Below are 20,978 nucleotides of genomic sequence, written 5' to 3' on the forward strand. Positions count from 1 at the left end.
AAAATAGCAACTGAAAAGAAGTACTTGGTATGAGAGAGGGAATGGAGGATGGGGAGGAAGACGATACCATTCACCATCCCTTACCATTGCCTTCTCTGAGTATCTGGGAGGTTTAGGTAGCTCAGAGCAATCTTTGGGGAATATAGGTGGATTTTCTTTGGGTCAGTGTTTCTAAAACTTAGATCTTTATAAATAACCTCATACCAAGCCATAGGTACACTCAAATTGTGTAATTTGAGAATTTATTAACAGGACTGTTTACAAAGATGCTGGCAGGAAGTGAGGAAATCACAAGGGACAGCGTAAGTTCCCTGGGGCTGGGGGCAGTGGGAGCTGCTGTGTTCTATGTCTGAAGAGGCCAGAGGAGGAAGCACCAGAGTCTGGAGACAGAGAGATCTGAAGGACCTCTGGTCAAGGGACAGTGAGGGGGCAGCAGTCCTGCAGAGAGGGAACCAGGTAAACAGATTCTCCATCCTCAGTCTTCTTTCTTCCCTCGTTCTGTTGGTGCTCCCACTGTGTGACTCCAGCCAGAAGCTGGAAGGCAAGAGCGCGTTGATGTGGCCCCGGGGTATACAACCGAGCAGAGAAGGTGGGAATGGCTGGGATGGCTGTGGGAATAGAGAGGCATGGCGCACACCGTCATTGCCTTCTCCATAGCCAGGTACTCCTGCATTCCTCTGTACTGAATGGTTTTGCCTGTGTTCTATTGTGCTCAGTCGCTCCAGTCGTGTCCAACTCTTTGAGACCCCCTGGACTGTAGCCCTCCAGGCTCCTTTGTCCATGGGATTCTCCAGGCAAGAATACCGGAGCGGGAGGGGCAGGGGATCTTCCCAGCTCAGGGATCGGAACTGCACCTCCTGCGGCTCCTGCACTGGCAGGCGGATTCTTACCACTGAGCCACCCAGGTTTGGCTAAAGTCCTAGTAATAACTTTGACCATTTTTAAGTGTAAGATTTAAGTAGTATTAAGCACATCCACATTGTTGTGCAGCCATTACCACTATCCATCTCCAGAAATTTTTCATCATCTAGGACTGAAACTTTGTCCCCATTAACCAGTAACTCCCCATTTGCCACTCCCCTCAAATGCTGGTAACCACCATTCTAATGTTTGTCTCTATGAATTCTACTCTTCTAGAATACCTGATGCAATCATACAATATTCATACTTTTGTATCTGGCCTGTTTTACCTATAATGTTTCCATGGTTCATCCATATTGCAGTATGTGTCAGAATTTCCTTCTCAAGGGTGAATAATATTTTATTGTGTGTACAAACCACATTTTGTTTATTGTTTCATCCATCAGCGGACACTTGGATTGCTTCCACCTTTTAGCTATTGTGAATAATGCTGCTAAGAATGTGGGTGTACATATAGTGTTTGAGACCAAAAAAAAAAAAAACCACCTAAATAAATGGGCTTTGAAAGCAAACTGCTGACTTGCCAATTCACTCTCCACAACAGAGGCTGGGCAAATGATGCAAGCAACAGGCTGCAGCTGCATCCGGGCTAATTCACCTAGGTCGTCAGGAGAGAGAGCTTCAGCCCTTGTCCAAAGGCCAGGTGATACAGTATGAATGTTCACAGACACACTTTGTTTTCGGCACTGTCCACCCCAGTCAGTAGAACAAAATACTTGAAAAATCTTCTTCAATATATGGACTTAAGAGGTTTTTTTTCCCCTCAAAACCCAAACCCTTCTTTCCTTTTATCCTTCCCTTTTTTCACTCCACCCAGGTTCCCAGCAAGAACTTCCCTAGAGGAAAGGGTGGAGGCAGAAAGCAGAGCGAATGCCAGTGTGGCTGAATGGAAAGCTGAATTTAGGGACTGTCCGAAATGCCCTGTGCTGAACCTAGAAATGTAAAGGCCAGAAGTGATCACAGGGAACTTAATTTCTAATTTTAAAAAGGTTTTACAAGACTATCCTTTTTTGCATGTGTATTAAATAAGGTTTTAGGGAGGGGGAAAAAAAAAACTTCCCTAGAGACAGACCTACCCTGAACTGAATGAGGCCGTATTTCCTGTTCTCTTACTTTAAAGCACTGTTAGACTCTCACATTTTATTTTGCTCCCCATTAGCAACTAGATCATTACCATACATGGAAAGCCAGTTTCCCTTATAAAAATAAATACAAGAACATAACAGTGTTTAAAAACTCCAACTAGCTCCTGTGGCTTGCTGAAGGCTCTATGCCCCAGGCCTGCTTGATTCTTATTAAAAAGAAAAAATCAGCACGTGTGAGAGAAATGTCAAAAACTTATCAACACCAAACAGAGACTTTCTTCTGTGTATACAGTCAGTGTACTGAAAGAAATTTAGAGCATGACTGGCAAATTCACCATGAGATCTGATGTTATTTAATGCTGGGTCTATGCGCTACCTTAAGTTACACTGCCTATGCTCCAGGAAACCTGGCTTTACATATGTAGGATGTGTGTGGAGTTAAGAAAAGGGCAGCGGTAACAAATCGCTTGATGGCAGGGCAAAGGTGGAGTGTGGGTCTCTCATTCACACCCATGTCACTCCCAACTCCCGCTGAGACAGGGTTTCATGAACAGAGACTGTTGTTGTTCAGTTGCTAAGTTGGATCCGACTCTGTGACACCATGAACTACAGCATGCCAGGCTTCCCTGTCCTTCACTGTCTCCCAGAGTTTGCTCAAATTCATGTCCATTGAGTCAGTGATGCTATCTAACCATCTTATCCTCTTTTGCCCCCTTCTCCTTTTGCCTTGAATCTTTCCCAGAATCGGGGGTCTTGTCCAATGAATCGGCTCTTCGAATCAAATGCCCAAAGTACTGGCGTTTCAGCTTTAGCATCAGTCCTTCCAAAGAAATCCCAGGGCTGATCTCCTTCAGAATGGACTGGTTGGATCTCCTTGCAGTCCAAGGGACTCTCAAGCATCTTCTCCAACACCACAGTTCAAAAGCATCAATTCTCAGCACTCAGCCTTCTTTATGGTACAACTCTCACATCCATACTTGACCACTGGAAAAACCATAACTTTGACTATACAGACCTTTATAGGCAAAGTGATGTCTCTTTAATTCAGGAATCGGCCCCTATACTTATGTGACACTAAAAACATTAATTCTGGAGGCTTCTTTTCTCTGGCCACTATTCTGAGTATGTTCAGTTTGTACTGCAGTCCCCAGAGTGGGCTCCATTTACTAGGCTTCCCCCCCCCCCCCACAGTACACCAGAGGCACATGGTTCATTTGTTCTTTGTTCATCCTCCATTGCATCACCCAAGAGTTGCTTTAGGGTTACCTACAGGTCTTCAGAGTTTAAAAATCTGTATTGATCCAGACTGCTTGCTTTTTTGTGGAGTTAATTTTTTGAACCTGAATGAACTTTCCATGTAATGCAGTTCCTTCACATATTATTATTGTAGTCTCTCCAACCCATCAGAAAATTTTCACATCCTAATCTTATCTTAAAGAATACTTAGCACTCCCTCTAAGCTTTATGTCATTTATATCTATATGTAGATATATATGACATTTTTTGTAGACTTCTTTTCTATATCTATAGCTAAGAACTTGAAAGGAGGCCAAAGGTAGAGACCTACTTCTGGGTTAGTTGCTCAGCTGTCTCTGATTCTTTGCAACCCCATGGACTAGCTCCGCAGGCTCACCTGTCCATGGGATTCTCCAGGCAAGAATACTGGAGTGGGTTGCCATTCCTTTCTCCAGAAGATCTTCCCAACCCAGGGATCAAACTCGGGTCTCCTGCATTGCAGGCAGATCCTTTACCAAATGAACCACCAGGGAAGCAGAGATAACAAATTGAAATCAACAGATTGATTGATCTTAATCAAATATAATTAAGGTCAATCAATACTCTGGACTTTTGCATATATTTCTAACTCATGTTTACCTTGGTACTTACATATTATGATAAAAGTTTCAGTTCTTTATATGTACAACAATATCCTGATTAAAATATGATTAATTTAACTTTAGCATGACTTAATTCATGGAAATGCAGGCTCCTAATAATTGCTACTTTATTATCTAAATACATGCCAGCAAACTTTTTAGTGAATTATTCTTTGCTGGGAATCAGCATCAAACTTCCTGATCTCTAATTTTAAGAGTCTCTGCTTTCTGATTACTGGAGAGAATATACGTACCCACCATCTTCTAACCTTCTCTTTGGGATTATCTAGTGATTACTGAATAAAGACCCCAGTTACCCAGCGAAGTCTTTCAAAAGCAAGATTATAACTCAAGATCTGAATACTGTGGTTGATTTAAAGCAGTTGAGTGATTTCTTTTCAACCTTGGTCTTCCTTTTATGTTCACCCCAAAGCAATATATATATGTTCATTTTGACAAGTCAGATTATAGACACACTTTATGGTTTCCATGACCCCAAGGTAATGAGTGTCAATAACTTGATGTGTGTCCTATACATCTTCCCACATCAATACAAATACATACACACACGATTGTTAGATTTTTTTTGTTTCTTTGTTTTTTTAACAAAGATGAAATCATAGCACACACATCATTCTGTAGTTTTCCTTCATTATTCACAATATATCATGAATATTCCTCCTGGGCCATACCTAGACTTAATTTATTCCCTGGATATATATATTCCAGAGCATGGTCGTCCCATAATTTAGCCAGCCACTCTCTTGAGATGAATATTAAGGTTGTTTCCAGTTTTCTTCAATTATAAATGATGCTGCAATAAGTATTTTTGTAAATTTATTTCTATATGATATATTTCTTTGGTGAGAATAGCTGGGTCAACAGATATAGCAAAAGTTTAGTAGTGCTGGATTACTTTCCAAAAATGTCATATCAATTCACATACATTCTGACAATGGTTGAAAGAAATAGTTTCTTTGCAACTACTTATTCAAGTAATTGCTTCACCTAAGATCAGTAACCCAAATCACCAAATTTCTCCTCTGGAGTTACCATGTAGTATTCAACACTTTCCAAGTTGGACAACTAGTTGGCCATCTGTGAAATTGGAATAATGCTCTTTCCTTCAGAAGAATAGGGCCTGAAATTTTATTACCTTTTAAAAATGACATTCATTTAGACACAGTAGTCCTCAGAGCAGTGAAATTTCCTATAGGTGAGCTGTGATGAAATTTTAAAAATAAAGGCTATTGTTTTTATGGTTATAAAATTCAACTAATTTTAAAAAATATTTATTTGGCTGTGCTAGGGAGAAGGAAATGGCACCCCACTCCAGTGTTCTTGCCTAGAGAATCCCATGGACAGAGCAGCCTGGTGGGCTGCTGCCCATGGGGTCGCACAGAGTCGGACACGACTGAAGCGACTTAGCAGCAACAGCAGCAGCAGCAGCAGCAGGTCTTAGGTACGTGGGATCTTTGATCTTCAATACAGCAAGCGGGATCTACTTCTCTGACCAAGCTCTGTGCATTGGGAACATGGAATCTTAGTCACTGGACCATCAGGGAAGTCCCCAAATTCAATTAATATTAAAAGTTATGAAAGAGAAAGTAAAAAAAAAACTTCCTAAGCATTTAGCATTCTAGTCCCTTTATATAAATTATCTTATATAATCCTCCCGACAATTGTATATATTACTTCATTTTACATATAAGAAAACCGAGGGACAGGAAAATTAAACAGCTTGCCCGTGGTTGGACAACTAGGTTCGGGATTCACACCAAGCCATCTGTCATCTGGGCTCTAACCACCACATTATACAGTTGTACATAAAAACTTGCTCAGTTGGTTTCTAGCACTTAGATGTCTTAACCAACGTCTCTAAACAAAGATCTCCTCAGTCTGGCCCCATTCTATCTATCTAAAATTACTTGCCATTCCCCCGAGTGTGCTTAAGCCAGTGTCCCCTAAAAGATACTGTGGACAATGCCTTCTCCAAGCCTTTGCAGCTGGTGCTACCTCCATTCAGACTCTGCCCGTCATTCTGGGTCCACTTCCAGCTCTCTCCTCTGGGAAGCCCGGCCACTCACAGGTCATTGCAGTTGGTATCTGTGCAGCCTTGCAGTGGTGGTGAATAGCTTATTCCATGTTGATCAGGCTATGTTTTCTCTTTCTCTGTGTCTTCCACATAATAAGCATGCAATAAAAGCTCTTTTAATTAAAGATAATGCTCTAAGGATATAGACAAAGGCAAAGAGAGAGGATAAGGCACAGAAAGGTTGGTGTCTTTTCATAAGTTTTGGGAATGGCCTTCATTTATTCAACTTGTTTCAGAATTTCACCTGCCATTGTTACACTTTAACCCTTTAAAATCTCTGCAGAGGGAAGCTCTGGTTGTGCATAAAGGACACATATAAATACAACTCTTTCCAAATTGCTGCATTCTCATCCAGTCCTTGATCTCCTTGTTGAGTGTTTCTAAGTGACATTCTGAAAGTGACGTACTGCTTTCCCTAGCCTTAAACACACCTCTGACCTCACTTTTGAGCACACCCAAGCCCAGTGGTGATCATCTCAGTCCTGCCTCTTCTCCAGAAGAGATGGCTTCCTCCTTCTAGAGGAGAGTTTAGAGGTGATGGGAGCATTGCTGTACCTGAGTCTTTCCATGCCCATTTGAAGGCCTTGAAATCCTCCCTGATCCTCAGTATTTACCCTCTTTTTTATGAAACCACACTGTTTAATTTTTGTGGCCATTCAGTATCTTGACAGCAACCCAAACTCAACTCATGCAAAATTAAATCAACATCTCCCCCAAAGTTATTCTTCCTCTCCTTAGTGTAAGAGCCACCACCATCATCCAATCTCCAGGCTTGAGGCCTGAGTCATCTTTGACTCAGAACATCATAGTGCTTGCTAAAATTTAAAAAAAAAGTCTGTTTCTTAAAAAATTGTCTGTTACCTGTCCCCTCCTGTCCGTTCCCTCAGTTATGTGGTAAGACCCTGGATCTGACACCAAACTCAAACTAGTCTCTCTTCCCCCAGCTTCTTTCCCCTCTAGTCCATTCTATTTACCTGGGCCAATAACCCTTCTACAAACTCTTTTTAAACTTACCAGTTTCCTGCTCCATAATTTTCACTGATGTCCTTAGAATAAGGGCTTCATGGCTTCCCTGGCGGCTCAGAGGTTAAAGCGTCTGCCTGGAATGCGGGAGACCCCGGTTCAATCCCTGGGTCGGGAAGATCCCCTGGAGAAGGAAATGGCAACCCACTCCAGTACTCTTGCCTGGAGAATCCCATGGAGGGAGGAGCCTGGTAGGCTACTGTCCATGGGGTCGCAAAGAGTCGGACACACTGAGCGACTTCACTTGTCACTTTCACTTAACTTCTTAACCTAGACTTCTGGAACTTTGTGGCTAAATTCTTATCTCTTTTCCTTGATTTCTTTCTTATTCTTTAGCAAAAGAAATCCTTAGCCCCTGATGAGTTGATTCACTATACTTATTATTATTATGTTCTTTAAATAACCTTTCACGTTAGTCATCAAGCTACAGAGTGTCAGAGGAGGAAACCAAAAAGATTAAGGGAATTTCCCAAAGCTGTTAGCCACTAGAGGAAAGCATAGCAATTCCCCCATTTATACTGTACTTCCAAACTTGGGCACTTCTACTGGGTTTTGATAAATTTAAATGGCTCTTCATTACGTGTGAGTGTGAGCTTTAATAACATTTTGAAGATAAACAAGGGACAGTGTTTATCTGGAAGTAAATCCTTGCTGCTGCCTTGAAGTGTGGATCTCTAACATCTATCCAGGCCTAAGTCAGTACAGATTCTTAGTTTAGACAGAGCTGGAAGGTGGAGAGGTGGGAAGAAATCTAGGTAAATACCCTATGAAGAGCAGCCTCATATAGGGGTACCCCTCTTCAAGGCACTGGGGTCAGACTGACTTAACTAGAAACATCCCTTCTCTCTTGCAATCACCAGGCCTCTCAGCTTTAAAACTCCCACAGTGTTCACTCAGCCCTCCTGGTTGGGCTTGAAACTGAATCTACACAACCTCAGGATTACTTCCTTTGACTTTCAACCCAACCTTCAATTCAGAAGTTACCCTCTGCTGTATTTCGTAACTGGAGACTACAGTGAAATGGGTAAAACTGGAGACAAATTATCACAAAACCAGAATATTCACTCATTCAGCAAACGTTTACTATAAGCCAGTGGTGTACCATGTACCAGGCACCATTCTGAGGGCAATCTTCTTCTTAACAAGAACTACAACATAACTGAATGCTTACTATGTCCCAGGCATGTTTAAGTATATATACTTAAACTCTTACAACAAACATATGAGATAGGTTCTTTTTTTTTTCCTATTTAACATAGCAGCAAGGTAAGGGGCCAAGCAGTAAAGTTACTAGACAGTGAATGACGAGGTTAAATGGCAGAGCTGAAATCTGAACCCAGGCAATCCAGCCGCAGAGCTTCATATTCTTAACCCTACATGAAGTTAACAGTGTGTCTTAACCCAATGTCTACTTATGTCATTCTCATCTTCTTAAAAAAATTAACAAACATTTACTTATAATGACAAAATGTCTGGCCATGTGCTAGATGCTGAGAATGCAAATACAGATAAAATGGAAAGGACTATTCTCTTCAGAAACTCACTCGTTAGCTCCTAAGTGAGCCATCGCGGGCCAGTGTTGGTGGTCTATAATTTACTTTAAAATACTTCAGCTAGGGCTTCCCTGGTGGCTCAGTGGTAAAGAATCCTCCTACCATTGTAGGAGACACGAGTTCAATCCTGATCTGGAAGGATCCAATGTACTGCGGAGCAGCTAAGCCCACGCACCACAACTATTGGGCCTGTGCTCTAGAGCCCATGAGTGCAGCTGCTGAAGCCCACGGGCCCTAAAGCCCACTTTCCCCAGCAAGAGAAGCCACTGCAATGTGAAACCCGGACACCACAGCTAGGGAGCTGTCCCCACTCGCCACAGCTAGAGAAAAGCACGTGCAGCAATGAAGGCCCACAACAGCCAAAAGGAAAAATAAACAAATAACAATAGTTTACAAAAATACTTGAGCTAAACAGTGTGATGCATGAGTTACCTTTAGTCACCATTCTAGGGATGTTGGATCAATTATCTAAATCAGGAATAAATACTTTAGGGGAAGTCATCTGACATTTCACCTAAGCTCACAATCCAGAGGCAGCTACTATAATCCCTTCAATCCTCTTCATGTCCCCCATGGCCCCATCTCAACCCTCAGAACCCCTGGGAAGCATTTAGAACTACAGATTCTAAGCCCAGAGGCTCTCAAAATTCAGTTGTAACTGGATTGCTATAGGCCCAGTTTTATATTGTTTTATATATTTATATTTCAAACATTTTTGTTATGGGACATTTCAAACACATATAAAATTAGAAATATACAGTAATGAATGTCCATATACCTGCTATCCAGCTTCAACAATTAACAACTCTTGGGGCTGTCTTGTTTTGTCTATGGCATTGGTGTTTTTTTAAAAACTTCTCAGTTTATTTTAATATGCAGTCAGATTTGGGAATCATTGATCTAAACAAGTAATCATTGCTCTAAACAAACAAATAAGTGTGATCACTGCAAACAAAGAAGCATGCATTAGACATAGTGGAAGTGGGATGGTGAACTCTGACCACTGAAAGAAAAGGGCTAGGGTTTCCATAATTCCTCACTGGATCTCAGGGTTTCCAGGGCTACACCATCCCTTGGCAGCTCCCTGATGGCTCCCACGGTAAAGTGTCTGCCTGCAATGCGGAAAACCCGGGTTCGATTCCTGGGTCGGGAAGATCCCCTGGAGCAGGAAATGGCAACCCACTCCAGTACTCTTGCCTGGAAAATCCCATGGACGAAGGAGCCTGACAGGCTACAGTCCATGGGGTCACAAAGAGTCGGACACGACCTCACTTTCACTTTCCATAATTCCTCACTGGATCTCAGGGTTTCCAGGGCTAAACCATCCCTTGGCAGCTCTGATGTCTGAGACTCTGCTAGGGGTGCTTCTTTAGCTTGCCCTGAGGATCCCAGGCTGGAAGCTGGAATCACATGCTCACACACCCACAAAATGAAGGCCTTCTCAAATATATATCCATATTTAGTTGCATTAAAGTGGAGTTTACTAGGTTAGATAAAATAACAGTATAAACAGGGTGCTTTTTTTTTTTTTAATGTTTATGTTTGTGACTAAGGAAACAGACGTTGAAATCATTTAGGAAGGAGGGAAACGAAACAGAAGGGGAGCCGAGAATATTGAGGAATCAAGTTACCTAATACAGTGGGGCAGTGCACAGCCCCTAGCGCGCAGCTGTTGCAGCCGGCCTTACCCAGCAACCTGTTACCAGGCAACGGTTGCTGTGAGACCATTAAGCCAGAAGATTCGAGCAGTGATTAGTGGTCACGCTTAGCCATTGGTCGGCGCCGGCAGTAGAATGCACCCCCAACCGGCAACTGTCAGTGAGCAATGGCCACTTGGCCATTGGTCGGAGTCACAGTAGATCCCTCCCCAGAGCGAGCAACCGTTAGTAGCACTGCTCTGCCAGTGGTCAGAGGGGTGGTGGTTGTCCAAAGCAAAGTGAGGTAAGAGGTGGGTCCTGTCCTCCCCGGGGCCCTCTAGCTCACCCGGCCTTAGGCCATCAGGTGAGCTGAGGGGTCCGTGGAACAGGCTTAGAGCTGTGTCCTGCGGGGCTCTAGAGGCCTGTGTCCACAGGCCGCACACACTGGCTGGTCCCAGGCCTTGAGGTAGTAGTGAACCTCGCCCCTATTCCCGCCTCTGGGATCTAATAGCAGCGGCCATCTGCATGGGCTGCAGTCTGCGGGATCTGACCCCCTAACTGCTATTTGGGCGGCCTGAGGAGGCTGAGGGCTATTCGGGTTCTGGACGCCTGGCTGCCTCAGCAATGATGGCTGGGCAGGGTCTGGGGACCTGGCCCTGAGGGAGCCACCAGCTGAGATCTGCTTCTTCAGCACTGGCAGTAGGACCCAACTGGGTGCTGGACTAATGCTCCTGGGCAGGGTAACCGGCCAGCGCAGGGACGCCCCACCCCGCCACCTTCTCTTAGCCAGGGCCTAGACCTTGGAAGATGAACTTTGAGTCTTGGGACCTTGCCCTTCCTTGGCAGAACGGACTGTTTGTTTGGTGGAGTTTTACAAAAACATGGTTATCTGACCGTGACTGATCTCCAGAATAAAGGATCAGACACAAAGAGAGTGAAAAGTGAAAGTGAAGTCGCTCAGTCATGTCCAACTCTCTGCGACCCCATGGACTGCAGCCCGTCAGGCTCCTCCATCCGTGGGATTTTCCAGGCAAGAGTACTGGAGTGGGTTGCCATTTCCTTCTCCAGGGCGTCTTCCTGACCCAGGGTACAAAGACACAAAGAAGTCTACAACTAACCATGCCCCTCCCTCTCCTTTCCTAGAGAAAGGGCTTTGCTGAAGGCTTTGGGGGAGTTTGGGGTTTTTAAGATATAAGCCATCCATCTCCTCGCGGGGCCCTGCAATAAACCTTTATTTGCTCCAAATTCTTGCATTTTGGTATATTTGGCCTCACTGTGCAGCAGGCACCCAGACCTTGTGCTCGGTAACAGTTACAAGAAACAAGGAAGAGAAGAAACCAAACTGGAGAACGGAGTCGCCGCCAATGTCTTCCTCTCAGACACTTCAGGGAGGAGGATGAAGACCAAGCTGTCCAGGGCAGGAGATGGGGGCCTGAGCCCCAAGACACCAAACAGAAAGGACCTCGTTCCTCAGCCACACACGAGTCAAAGAGAAAGTGTTCTGGCTTGAACAGTGGACAGAAGCAAAAGGAAACTGGAAAGCAGAACTCGAAGTGCTAAAATCCCAAGAGTTTTATCTGACCCCAGCTGAAATGAGTAGCAGCTGAACTTAACAAAGCTCCAGTCGGTGCCACTTAAACACCAGTGCCCCGTGAGACCATGGCCATGGGTCAGGGTCTGCATGGCCCTTTGGTGCCTCCAGAGGAAGCCTAGGGGGAGAGGAGGGCTGAACAAGGCAAGCCCACAGGATCTTCAAGTCCTGTGGGGACTGATACTGACAGAGCTGAAGGGAAATGGTGCGAGAGTGGGCAGGGAGGGGATGTTTGCACCAGCCTTGTGGGACGCATAGGATTCAGGGCTGACAGAGGGCAATTCCAGGCCATTGAGCATCTGTCCGTTAACAGCGGCAATCATGTGCTGTGCAGAGGAGGGCTCGTGGGAAGGCTCACGTCAGAGAAGTGAACCAAAAGTGAAATAAAATCCCATGATCTCCAGGGAAATTTCTGAGTAGAAGACACGTGTAAGTGTATAAATTCAATGGCAATTAGAAATGAAACTGCTCAGGGCATTACTCACATTTCTTCAGTCATCAGGATTTGTGAGGGCATCTACAGGAAACCAGAGTGTTCAGAATATTCAGGGAAGAAGACCTAGAATCTCTAAGGTGGACTCGACTCCCCTCCCAGGAAGTTCTCCCCAGGTCTCTCCCAGGTGTCTCTTCCCACGGCCATCACATTCTCTGGCCCCTGGTACTGTAATAGGGTCGGAGCAGGTGTGCAGCAATTAGCTCGAGACTATTATTGGGAGACCCTTAGTGCCACAGTTAGGGGTCCCACTCCACCAAGTTAGCCTTGCAGTGGTTCTCTCCCTGCAGAGAGTGTGGTGGGAGGCAGATCTCAGCCTTTTCTCTGCGGCCCTCCAGGCCTTAGGTGGGTGGGTTTAGCTGGGGGACCCAGGAACAGGCTGAGGTCTGTGTTCTACAGAGCTCCAGATCCCTCGCCATAGTTGCCCACTGGCCAGGCCCAGACCCAGCTCCGTTACCTAATGGTGACGACAGTCTCCGTGGGTCACAGTCCATGGAGGCCTCAGCACCTGGAGTATATGGATACTGCTGTTAAGGTAACAGCTTCAACCAACTTCAGTCTCTAAGTTTCAAAAACTGGTATAGCTGAGATCAGCTGTCTACCCCTAGGAGGTGGCCAGAGGCCAGGGTTAAGTTGCAAGGACACTGCACATCATTACTTCAGCTCCATGTCTGTGGTGCCCCTTCTCAAAGAAGGGCAATTGTTGTGAGCTAGGAATTAACCTGATTGGTATTTGCTATAATATATATTCCTAGTGATCCTATGCAAGTAATTCTCTCCAGTTTAAATGAAAGCCTGAGGACTGGCTGGGTCCTGGGTACCTTGTTTCCTCAGTGATGATGGCTGCGCAGGGTCTGGGACCTGGCCCTAAGGGTGCTGCCAGCTGAGATCTGCCTCATCAGCCAGGCCTGGGCACAGGAATGAGGACCCAGACTGGGTGCTGGACCAATGCTCCCAGCAGGGTAACTAGCCCCGCAGAGACCTGCTACTTTTAGCCAGGGCCTGGACCTCAGAGGGTAAAAGCTGAACCTTGGGATTTTGTTTTTTCTAGTCAAAACAGAAAGTAATGTTTGTTTGGTGGAGATTTATAGAAACATCATTATCTGACTGTGACCTGACCTCAAGAACAAATGATCAGACACCAAGAAGTTTGCAACAACTAACCACATCCCTCCCTCACCTTTCCTAGAAAAGGGCTTTGCTGAAAGCTTTCTGGGAGTTTAGGGGTTTTAAAGCATGAGCCACTCGTCGTCTCCTTGTACGGCCCTTCAATAAACCTTTCTCTACTCCAAACTCCAATATTTTTTTAAATTGTTTGGTCTTGCTGTGTATCAAGCACACAGACATGCATTTGCTAACAGTACCTCACAACCCAGTGACCATTTCAGTGACCTTGACTATTCTCCTGGCTTTGTTTCCTCAAGTCCCTCAGAACATGAATATTTGAGAAACAGCTACACTCTGCCAGACCCCATGGGGCGCACTGAACACAATCTCCCTCCATGCTGCTTTGAAAATACCATTTCCAGGTCCACGTCGCACTGCCTTGTGGAGTTCGGATTCCACAGCCGGTCACTGAGCGCTATTGCTTCTCTTCTGCAAGCATGCCTTTCTTGTACATTCAGCCCACAGACTTTGACTTACATGCATTTTTTTACCTGAATTGCTTCTGTTTTGCCTTCCTTTCTCTAGCTTTTAAGACACAGCTTAAAATCAACTTTGCTGTGAACCCTTCCCAATCCCAGAAATGGGAAGTGACACCTGCTGAACTGTTATAGCTCTTGTGGTTTCAACCATTCATGTTAAGGCTTTCCACAAAGGACTGGCATAGTGTTTATTAGTATATGTATCAGGGCTCTAGCTTCACCTTAAACTAGTATGCGTCACAGGAAGCCTATTTATACAAGGGACTGAGAAATCTGGGAAGATTAATCCTCAAAGGAGTCAGGCTCAGGGAGCTTGACTTAGTAAGGCTACGGTAGGGATGGGGGAGGTGCCTAAAGCTCATGTATCTTCTTTTCTAGATCTGGAGCTCCTTCAGGGCAGAGACCATGAAGTGATTCATCCAGCAAAGCAGGTGGTATCAAGAATAGTGTTTGATAGCAGTGGATATTTAGTAAGTGTTAATGGGATAAAAGAATACTTACTTTCCTCTCCTTAGAGCAAGTCTGAGTATATGTCAGGCTTTATTCCCGAGTATATGAAGTTATAATCCAGAGATTTTTTTTTTATACATGTGTGGATCTCTAGCATGGGCTTATTGTAAAATGTTCACAAATCCATATCATGTGAACAATTTTATGGAGACTGAATAAATACAATGCTTTGTGCATACATGTATGCAACACTGTTTCAAACAGATAAAGATACTATTTTGGTTAATTTTTTCAATCTATAAATTTATCTATAACCCTTATTGGAATCCAAATGTCTTTTGCCATTACATATGACATTAAAAAATAAAAACACAACTTCTATGACATCAAAGTCTGATCCTTTTAAAAACAAACACACATTAAAAGAGGTCCCCAGGACTTCCCTGGTAGCACAGTGGATAAGAACCTGCCTGCCAGTGCAAGAGACGTGGGTTCAATCCCTGGTCTGGGAAGACTGCGCACGCCACCAGTCCGTGCACCACAGTTCCTGAAGCCTGTGCGCTTAGAGCCTGTGCTCCGCAACAAGAGAAGCCGCCGCAATGAGGAGTCTGCACATAGGAAAGAAGAGGAGCCTCCACTTGCCACAGTTAGAGAAAGCCCTGCAGAAGCGATGGAGACCCAGCACAGTCACAGTCTTTCTTTAAAAAAGAGGTCTCCATCCTGAGGAACCTCTGTTATGTACCACATGTGCGTAACTACAGCCCTACCTGGGCAGGCCCCCAGCTTGCAGGGGGGTGCCCTACCCTCCAGGTGACATTTTTTAGTCTCAATTTACAGTGTACAATGAGCCTTTCTGTTGTTCATTTATTGCTTCATTCACTGCCTACAACAGCCCTCAAGGATTGGCAAGAGAGCGGTTGGATTTATAAGACTGACAAGAGGCTTCTATTGTGAAATGTACATGGAAGAGACAGAACTCCAACAAGAAAGAAAATAAATGCACAGCATAATTTTAGGGAAAAAAAATGAGAAAAGAACAGAAGAGCTCTATAGAACACATTGAAATGTTCTACAAAGCACATAATTGGAATCCTAAAAGGTGAGGAAAGAGGAAATAGGGCTCTGAAGATGACAAGAAGGCAAGAGGACAGAAGGTTATGGTGAGGTGAGGCAGGTGTCTTAGCTGGGATGGTGACATTGGGCTGAGAACTGGATGACCAGAAGTAGTAGCCAGGAGAAACTATGATTGAAAGCATTGCAGAGAGAAAGAAAAACTGCACAGATCCTCATGTAGAAAGGAGCTGGGTGTGCATGAGGAGCACCCAAAAGTGTACTGTGGCTGAAACATGAGTGAGAAAGAGAGAGGAACAAAGCATGGCTGGAGAGGCAGGCAGGCAGGTGGGGCCTCGTGGGTCATAAATGGCTAAAAGAGTAGCATTCTTCAGGTATTTCTTTTGCTTTCCCATATTTCACAGTTCCTTTAATCAGCAAAGCACAGAGTTAATTAAGTAGGTCCATGTGACTAGCTCTAGTCAATGGACTGAGGGCAGAGGGACTAGTGTCATTTTGGGGCCAAAGCATCAAAGAGCCAGTGCAGGAACATCAAGCCACTTCTTTATTCAGTGGACAGAGCCAGGTCTAAGTAGGCTGAATCACTGAATTGCAATATGAAGACAGTTGCCCTGATGAGTCATACAGATTCTCAGTAGACTTGAAGAGCAATAAATCTGTATGATATTAAGTCATAATAGACTGATTCTGACTAATAACACATGGTAAAAAGTTTAGATTTTATTCTGGTAGTCATTTATAATAGAAAGTCATTTGAAATTTCTAGCAAGAGAGTGAAGACATCATACATACGTTGATATGATCACTTTGCATAGAACTGATTATAAGGAGGACAGACAGAAATCAGGAGCCAGTTATAAATCTAGCCATGAAATAATGGTAGCTTGAATTTCACGGTAGCAGAGGACATGGTGAGTTGAACCGGGGATCTATTGTGAAGAAAGAACCAACAAGACAGGCGAATTCCCTGGCAACCCAGTAGTTCGGACTCCAGGCACTCACTGCCAGGGGCCAGGATTCAGTCTCTGGTCGGGGAACGAAGGTCCTGCAGGTTGTGTGGCACAGCGAAAAAAATCTAACAAAGCCGATGGAAAGACTCCAAGGTTTGGGGCCTGGGCAACTGAATAGGGAGAGAACAGAGAGTTACAAAACTGGTTTCGGTGAAAAGATCTCTTTAAAAGGACAAGGCGAAAGAGAGTCAGCATATGTTTCCCAACTCCTTTCAGAGAGTCAGCATAACCTTGATATTAAAAGCTGACAAGGTACATAGATGCAAAACTCCTAAACAAAGGATTTATAAACCAAGCTCTATATACATAAAGAGGAAAATATATCATAATAAAGTTGGATTTGTTCCAGGGATGCAAGTTTGTTTTAGCATTTACTTATCTGGAGTTTGTTAACAAAAGAGAGAAAAATAAACTTGACTAATGCAGAAAAATCATTTGATAAAATTCCATACTCATTCATGATTTTAAAAATTAAGACTGGAACTTCTTTAATCTGACAGGATACTATAAAAACCTAATAGCATGTGTCATACTTAATGGTGAAATACTGAAAGTATTTTCCTTACGGTCAGGTATGAGAGAAGAATGTCCTCATCATCCTTGCTGCTCATCCCTGCACTTGAGGTCCTACCCAGTGCAGCAAGGTACCAAAAGAAAGAGGAGGAAGAGTGGGAGGAGGGTGGAGGAAGAAAGTATAGGTCGAGAAGGAAGAAATAAAACTGTCATTATTTACAAATGACGCTAATGTATCTATGGAAAATCTGGAAGACTGCATGGATTAGTAATTAGAATTGATAAATGGATTCATCAGGATCTCTGGATGGAGGTTGAAGATACAAAAATCCATTATATTTCTGTATACCAGTGATAAAAGAAAGTAAAAGTATTAAATAATAATATTTACAATAGCACCAAATTCAACAAATACCTAGAAATAAATGTAACAAAATTTGTGCAAGAATATTTGTATGGAAAACTACAGAACATTATTAAGAAAAAAAATTTAATGAAGCAAACTATGCTCATAAATTGAAAAATCAATACTATAAAGATATTAACTCTTTAGCAATGTAATCCACAGTGTGAATGTAATTCTAATAAAATTCCAGCAGAGCTATATTTTTGTAGAAATTATTAATAACAAGCTGGTTCTAAAATTTATATGGAAATGCAAAGGGAATAACCAGATATCAAAACATAAAGCTACAATAATTAACCAGATGGTATTGTCAACAGGTAGAAAAATAGACTAATGGAACAGAATAGAAGATCTAGTTAGAAACCTACAAATACATGGATACTTGATTTATGACAAAGAGGACACTGAACACTAGTATAGATAGGATAATCCATTCTGCTGTCTATTGGATATCCACAAGGCAATAACAAATTTGATCCTTATTTTATACCATACACAAAAACCAAATGCAGGTTGCTTGTAGACCTAACTGTGAAATGTAAAACAATAAAACGTTTAGAAGGTAACAAAGGAGAATAAATCCAAGGCAGGAAAAGTTTTCTTGAACATGACACAGAAAGCATTAATGATGGAGGAGAAGATTGATAAATTACTCATAGAAATTAAGAACTTATTTTCATAAAAAGACATTATTTAGAGAAAATAATTGGGAGAATACACTTGAATATCTAAACAACAAAGGGCTTTTAACTTGAATATTTAAAGAATTCCTTAAAGTCAATGAAAAAAGCATAGAGAGAAATGGATAAGAACTGGAGTAGACACTTCACAAGAGAGGATATCTGCATGGCTAAGAAAAACATGAAAAGATACTCACCCTAATCATTCACCAGGAAAATAAAAATTAAAGCCAGAATGATATGCTGCTATATACACCCAAGTGGCTAAAATGAAAAAAAAAAAAAAAAAGACAATGCCAACTATTGGGGAGGATGTGAAACAACCAGAATGCTCATAAACTGTTAGTGGGAATATTAATTGGTACAATCACCTAGGAAGTGTTTGGCAGTATCTACTATAGTTGAACACATGCCTCAGTAATTCCAGTATATACCACCAAATGTGTATGTATGTGCACCGAAAGATAAGGTGAAGAATGTTCATAGTAACACTATTCATAATTGCTCCAAGCTAGAAACTACCCTAACACCCATCAGTAGTGGAATGGATAAATACATTGTGGTATATTCACACAACAGAGTGAAGTGAAGTGAAATGAAAGTCGCTCAGTCGTGTCCAACTCTTTGTAACCCCATGGACTATATAGTCCATGGATTTCTCCAGGCCAGAATACTGGAGTGGGTAGCCTTTCCCTTCTCCAGGGGATCTTCCCAACCCAGGGATCAAACCTAGGTCTCCCGCGTAGCAAGTAGATTCTTTACGAGCTGAGCCACAAGGGAAGCCCCAAAATACTGGAGTGGGTAGCCTATCCCTTCTCCAGCAAATCTTCCCGACCCAGGAACAGAACCAGGGTCTCCTGCATTGCAGGCAGATTCTTTACCAACTGAGCTATCAGGGAAGCCCTAAAACAGAGTATTATACAGCAACAAAATAAACAAACTTTTGAAAGAGCAAGGATTGCCTGAGGATCCCCAGCTGTCCCAGCCCTCAACTGTTTGAGTCTTCCCAGCCTGGGCCCCAGACACATGGGTCAAGAAGCCTTTGAGGTCCTGGCTGTAGCCACTGTCTCGATGTAACAGCACAAGAAACTCTGAGTGGGGACAGCTCAGTTGAGCCCAGTCAAGCCCCACTTTTACGAGCAAAACAAATTATCGTGACAATTTTAACTCACTGCTTTAGGGATGAATGTTGCACAGCAATAGGTAACCAGAATAGGCGTGTAAGTATTTAGGGGAAAAAATAAAACAGAATATGTTAAATTTGTAAGTCTACTTTAAAATGTTTAAGGAAATTTAATTAAAGAGATTTGTAAAACTACTTCTAAAAACTACTGTTTAATATTAGGGTCATAAATAAAGGGAAAGACTTGTAAGTTGAATGTAAAAGATTAAGGGCAAACTAAATTCTAAAATTTCTACTTACCTAAATTGAACCTTAACTGAGAAAAATATTTTAAATAAAACAAGACAAAAACACTGAAAACTTCTTGGATAGCTAACTTCATTGATCCTTTCAGAAAGTTAAGGAAACAACATAAGGAAAGGAAATGAGTGATTTATTGAGTGCTTACTAGGTGTCACAGCATGTCCTAGGTGATTTATTGAAATCAACTCACGGAATCCTTACAACCCTGTGAAGTGGGTTTTATGATCACTCCTTTACAGATGATGCTCAGGGAGGCGATGTGACTTGCCTGAAATTCTGCAGTTAGTAAAGGATAGAATCTGTGCTTTGGCACTTTTGGATGCCTTCTCTTGGAAGGAAGGCTGATGAAGGCAAATTCCTAAAAGTCACTCGGGGGCCTTGGTGTGGTTGCAGTGCTGGCATACTCTGTGTCTGCTCCAACCTTGCCTGTGAGCCTTCCAGTGGGTGAGAAGAGGGGTGTGCACGCAAGTGACCATCCTGTGAGGATTAACGTGGCCAGAGTAAAGGATGGTCCGTTGACCCTTACAGTTCAGGAGTCTGGGTTGGAGCCAAGGGTGCCTGTCCCCTGGACATAACTTCAGAGTAGCTCCAGGGAGGAGTTCTGGAAGCTGTGGAAAAACAGAGGAAGGATTTCAGCACTGTGTCTTGGGATAGCTTACATAACTTCAGAGGGTTCTGTTTAGGTCTCTTTTTCCTCTACAAGTTTCCAATATTTTAACTGTATGCAATGTCTAACACAATAGGAGCAGCTGAATCGTTGAATCATTTTCTTCTATAATATTAGGGTGAGTCAGTTTTGAAGTTATATAGTTCAATTCCCTCATTTTATAGGAGAAGAGACCAAGAGATCAACTTTGGTTGCTTCCTATGAAGAATCTATAGAACTACACTTCCTATCTAACACTATGGAATGAGTTTTAAAATCTGCATAGAAAACTAGTGAGTTTTATAAAACCCTTGTGTTTTATTTTTACAAAGGAAGGAGTAGGTAAATGAGACCTGTAAAACAGAAATAGAAGAAAAACAAATACAGGCTGTTGTGGTCCTAAGTGGGGAGGGAACTGCTGCCTCTAACTTAACTACTTGAACATGGATCCTTGCCAGGTTAAGCAGAGCTACCATCCAGAGACCCAGACCCGGAGACCCCAGGCAGCTCCTGCCAGGCTACCTTCAAGGGCAAGTCTTCTGCCCCAGGAGGGTTTCCAGTGGTTCTGGGAGAAACGTGCTATTTAACAACACTGACAGCTAACAAAGCACCATAGAGACTTCTGAGGGAAGGGGCCTGAATATAGTGTGATGGTGATCTGTCTCCTCTGCACAAATAAAACAGATGAAGGTCTGACCATCCCTTAGCTATTCAGGGGCCAAGGAGCTAGTGTGTGTTTTCTTTGGACCTCCAACTTTTAGCTGTTCCTTTTGTTGTCAGGGGATCCTGTTGGTTATTACCTCCCTTAGGAAACCAGACTGGAGGAAATAAGGGGAAATCATGTGTCTCAGAAGG

The 20,978-nt window shown here is 43.1% G+C and overlaps 2 protein-coding genes across 5 annotated transcripts in view; one reads left to right on the forward strand and one right to left on the reverse strand.

Annotated features, from left to right (window-relative positions):
- The window catches only part of TIMMDC1 (translocase of inner mitochondrial membrane domain containing 1), a 113,192-nt gene extending 102,776 nt beyond the window's left edge, over positions 1–10,416 (forward strand). The window contains exon 8 of the transcript XR_008200316.1: positions 10,405–10,416. The gene's annotated coding sequence lies outside the window, so the exon portion shown is untranslated. The remainder of the gene's footprint in view (positions 1–10,404) is intronic.
- POPDC2 (popeye domain containing 2) overlaps positions 7,028–20,978 on the reverse strand; it is a 30,665-nt gene continuing 16,714 nt past the window's right edge. For 2 of the 4 annotated variants that reach the window (XM_052649874.1, XM_052649873.1), the window contains exon 4: positions 19,588–20,085. In XM_052649874.1, coding sequence (XP_052505834.1) covers positions 20,000–20,085 — 86 coding nt within the window. In that variant the 3' untranslated portion in view covers positions 19,588–19,999. Of the gene's footprint in view, positions 7,079–16,148; positions 16,563–19,587; positions 20,086–20,978 lie in introns of those variants that run through there. The other 2 variants (XR_008200314.1, XR_008200315.1) reach the window with 2 other exon arrangements.

The sequence above is a fragment of the Budorcas taxicolor genome, chromosome 1 (assembly GCF_023091745.1).
Source record: "Budorcas taxicolor isolate Tak-1 chromosome 1, Takin1.1, whole genome shotgun sequence".
NCBI lineage: Eukaryota > Metazoa > Chordata > Mammalia > Artiodactyla > Bovidae > Budorcas > Budorcas taxicolor.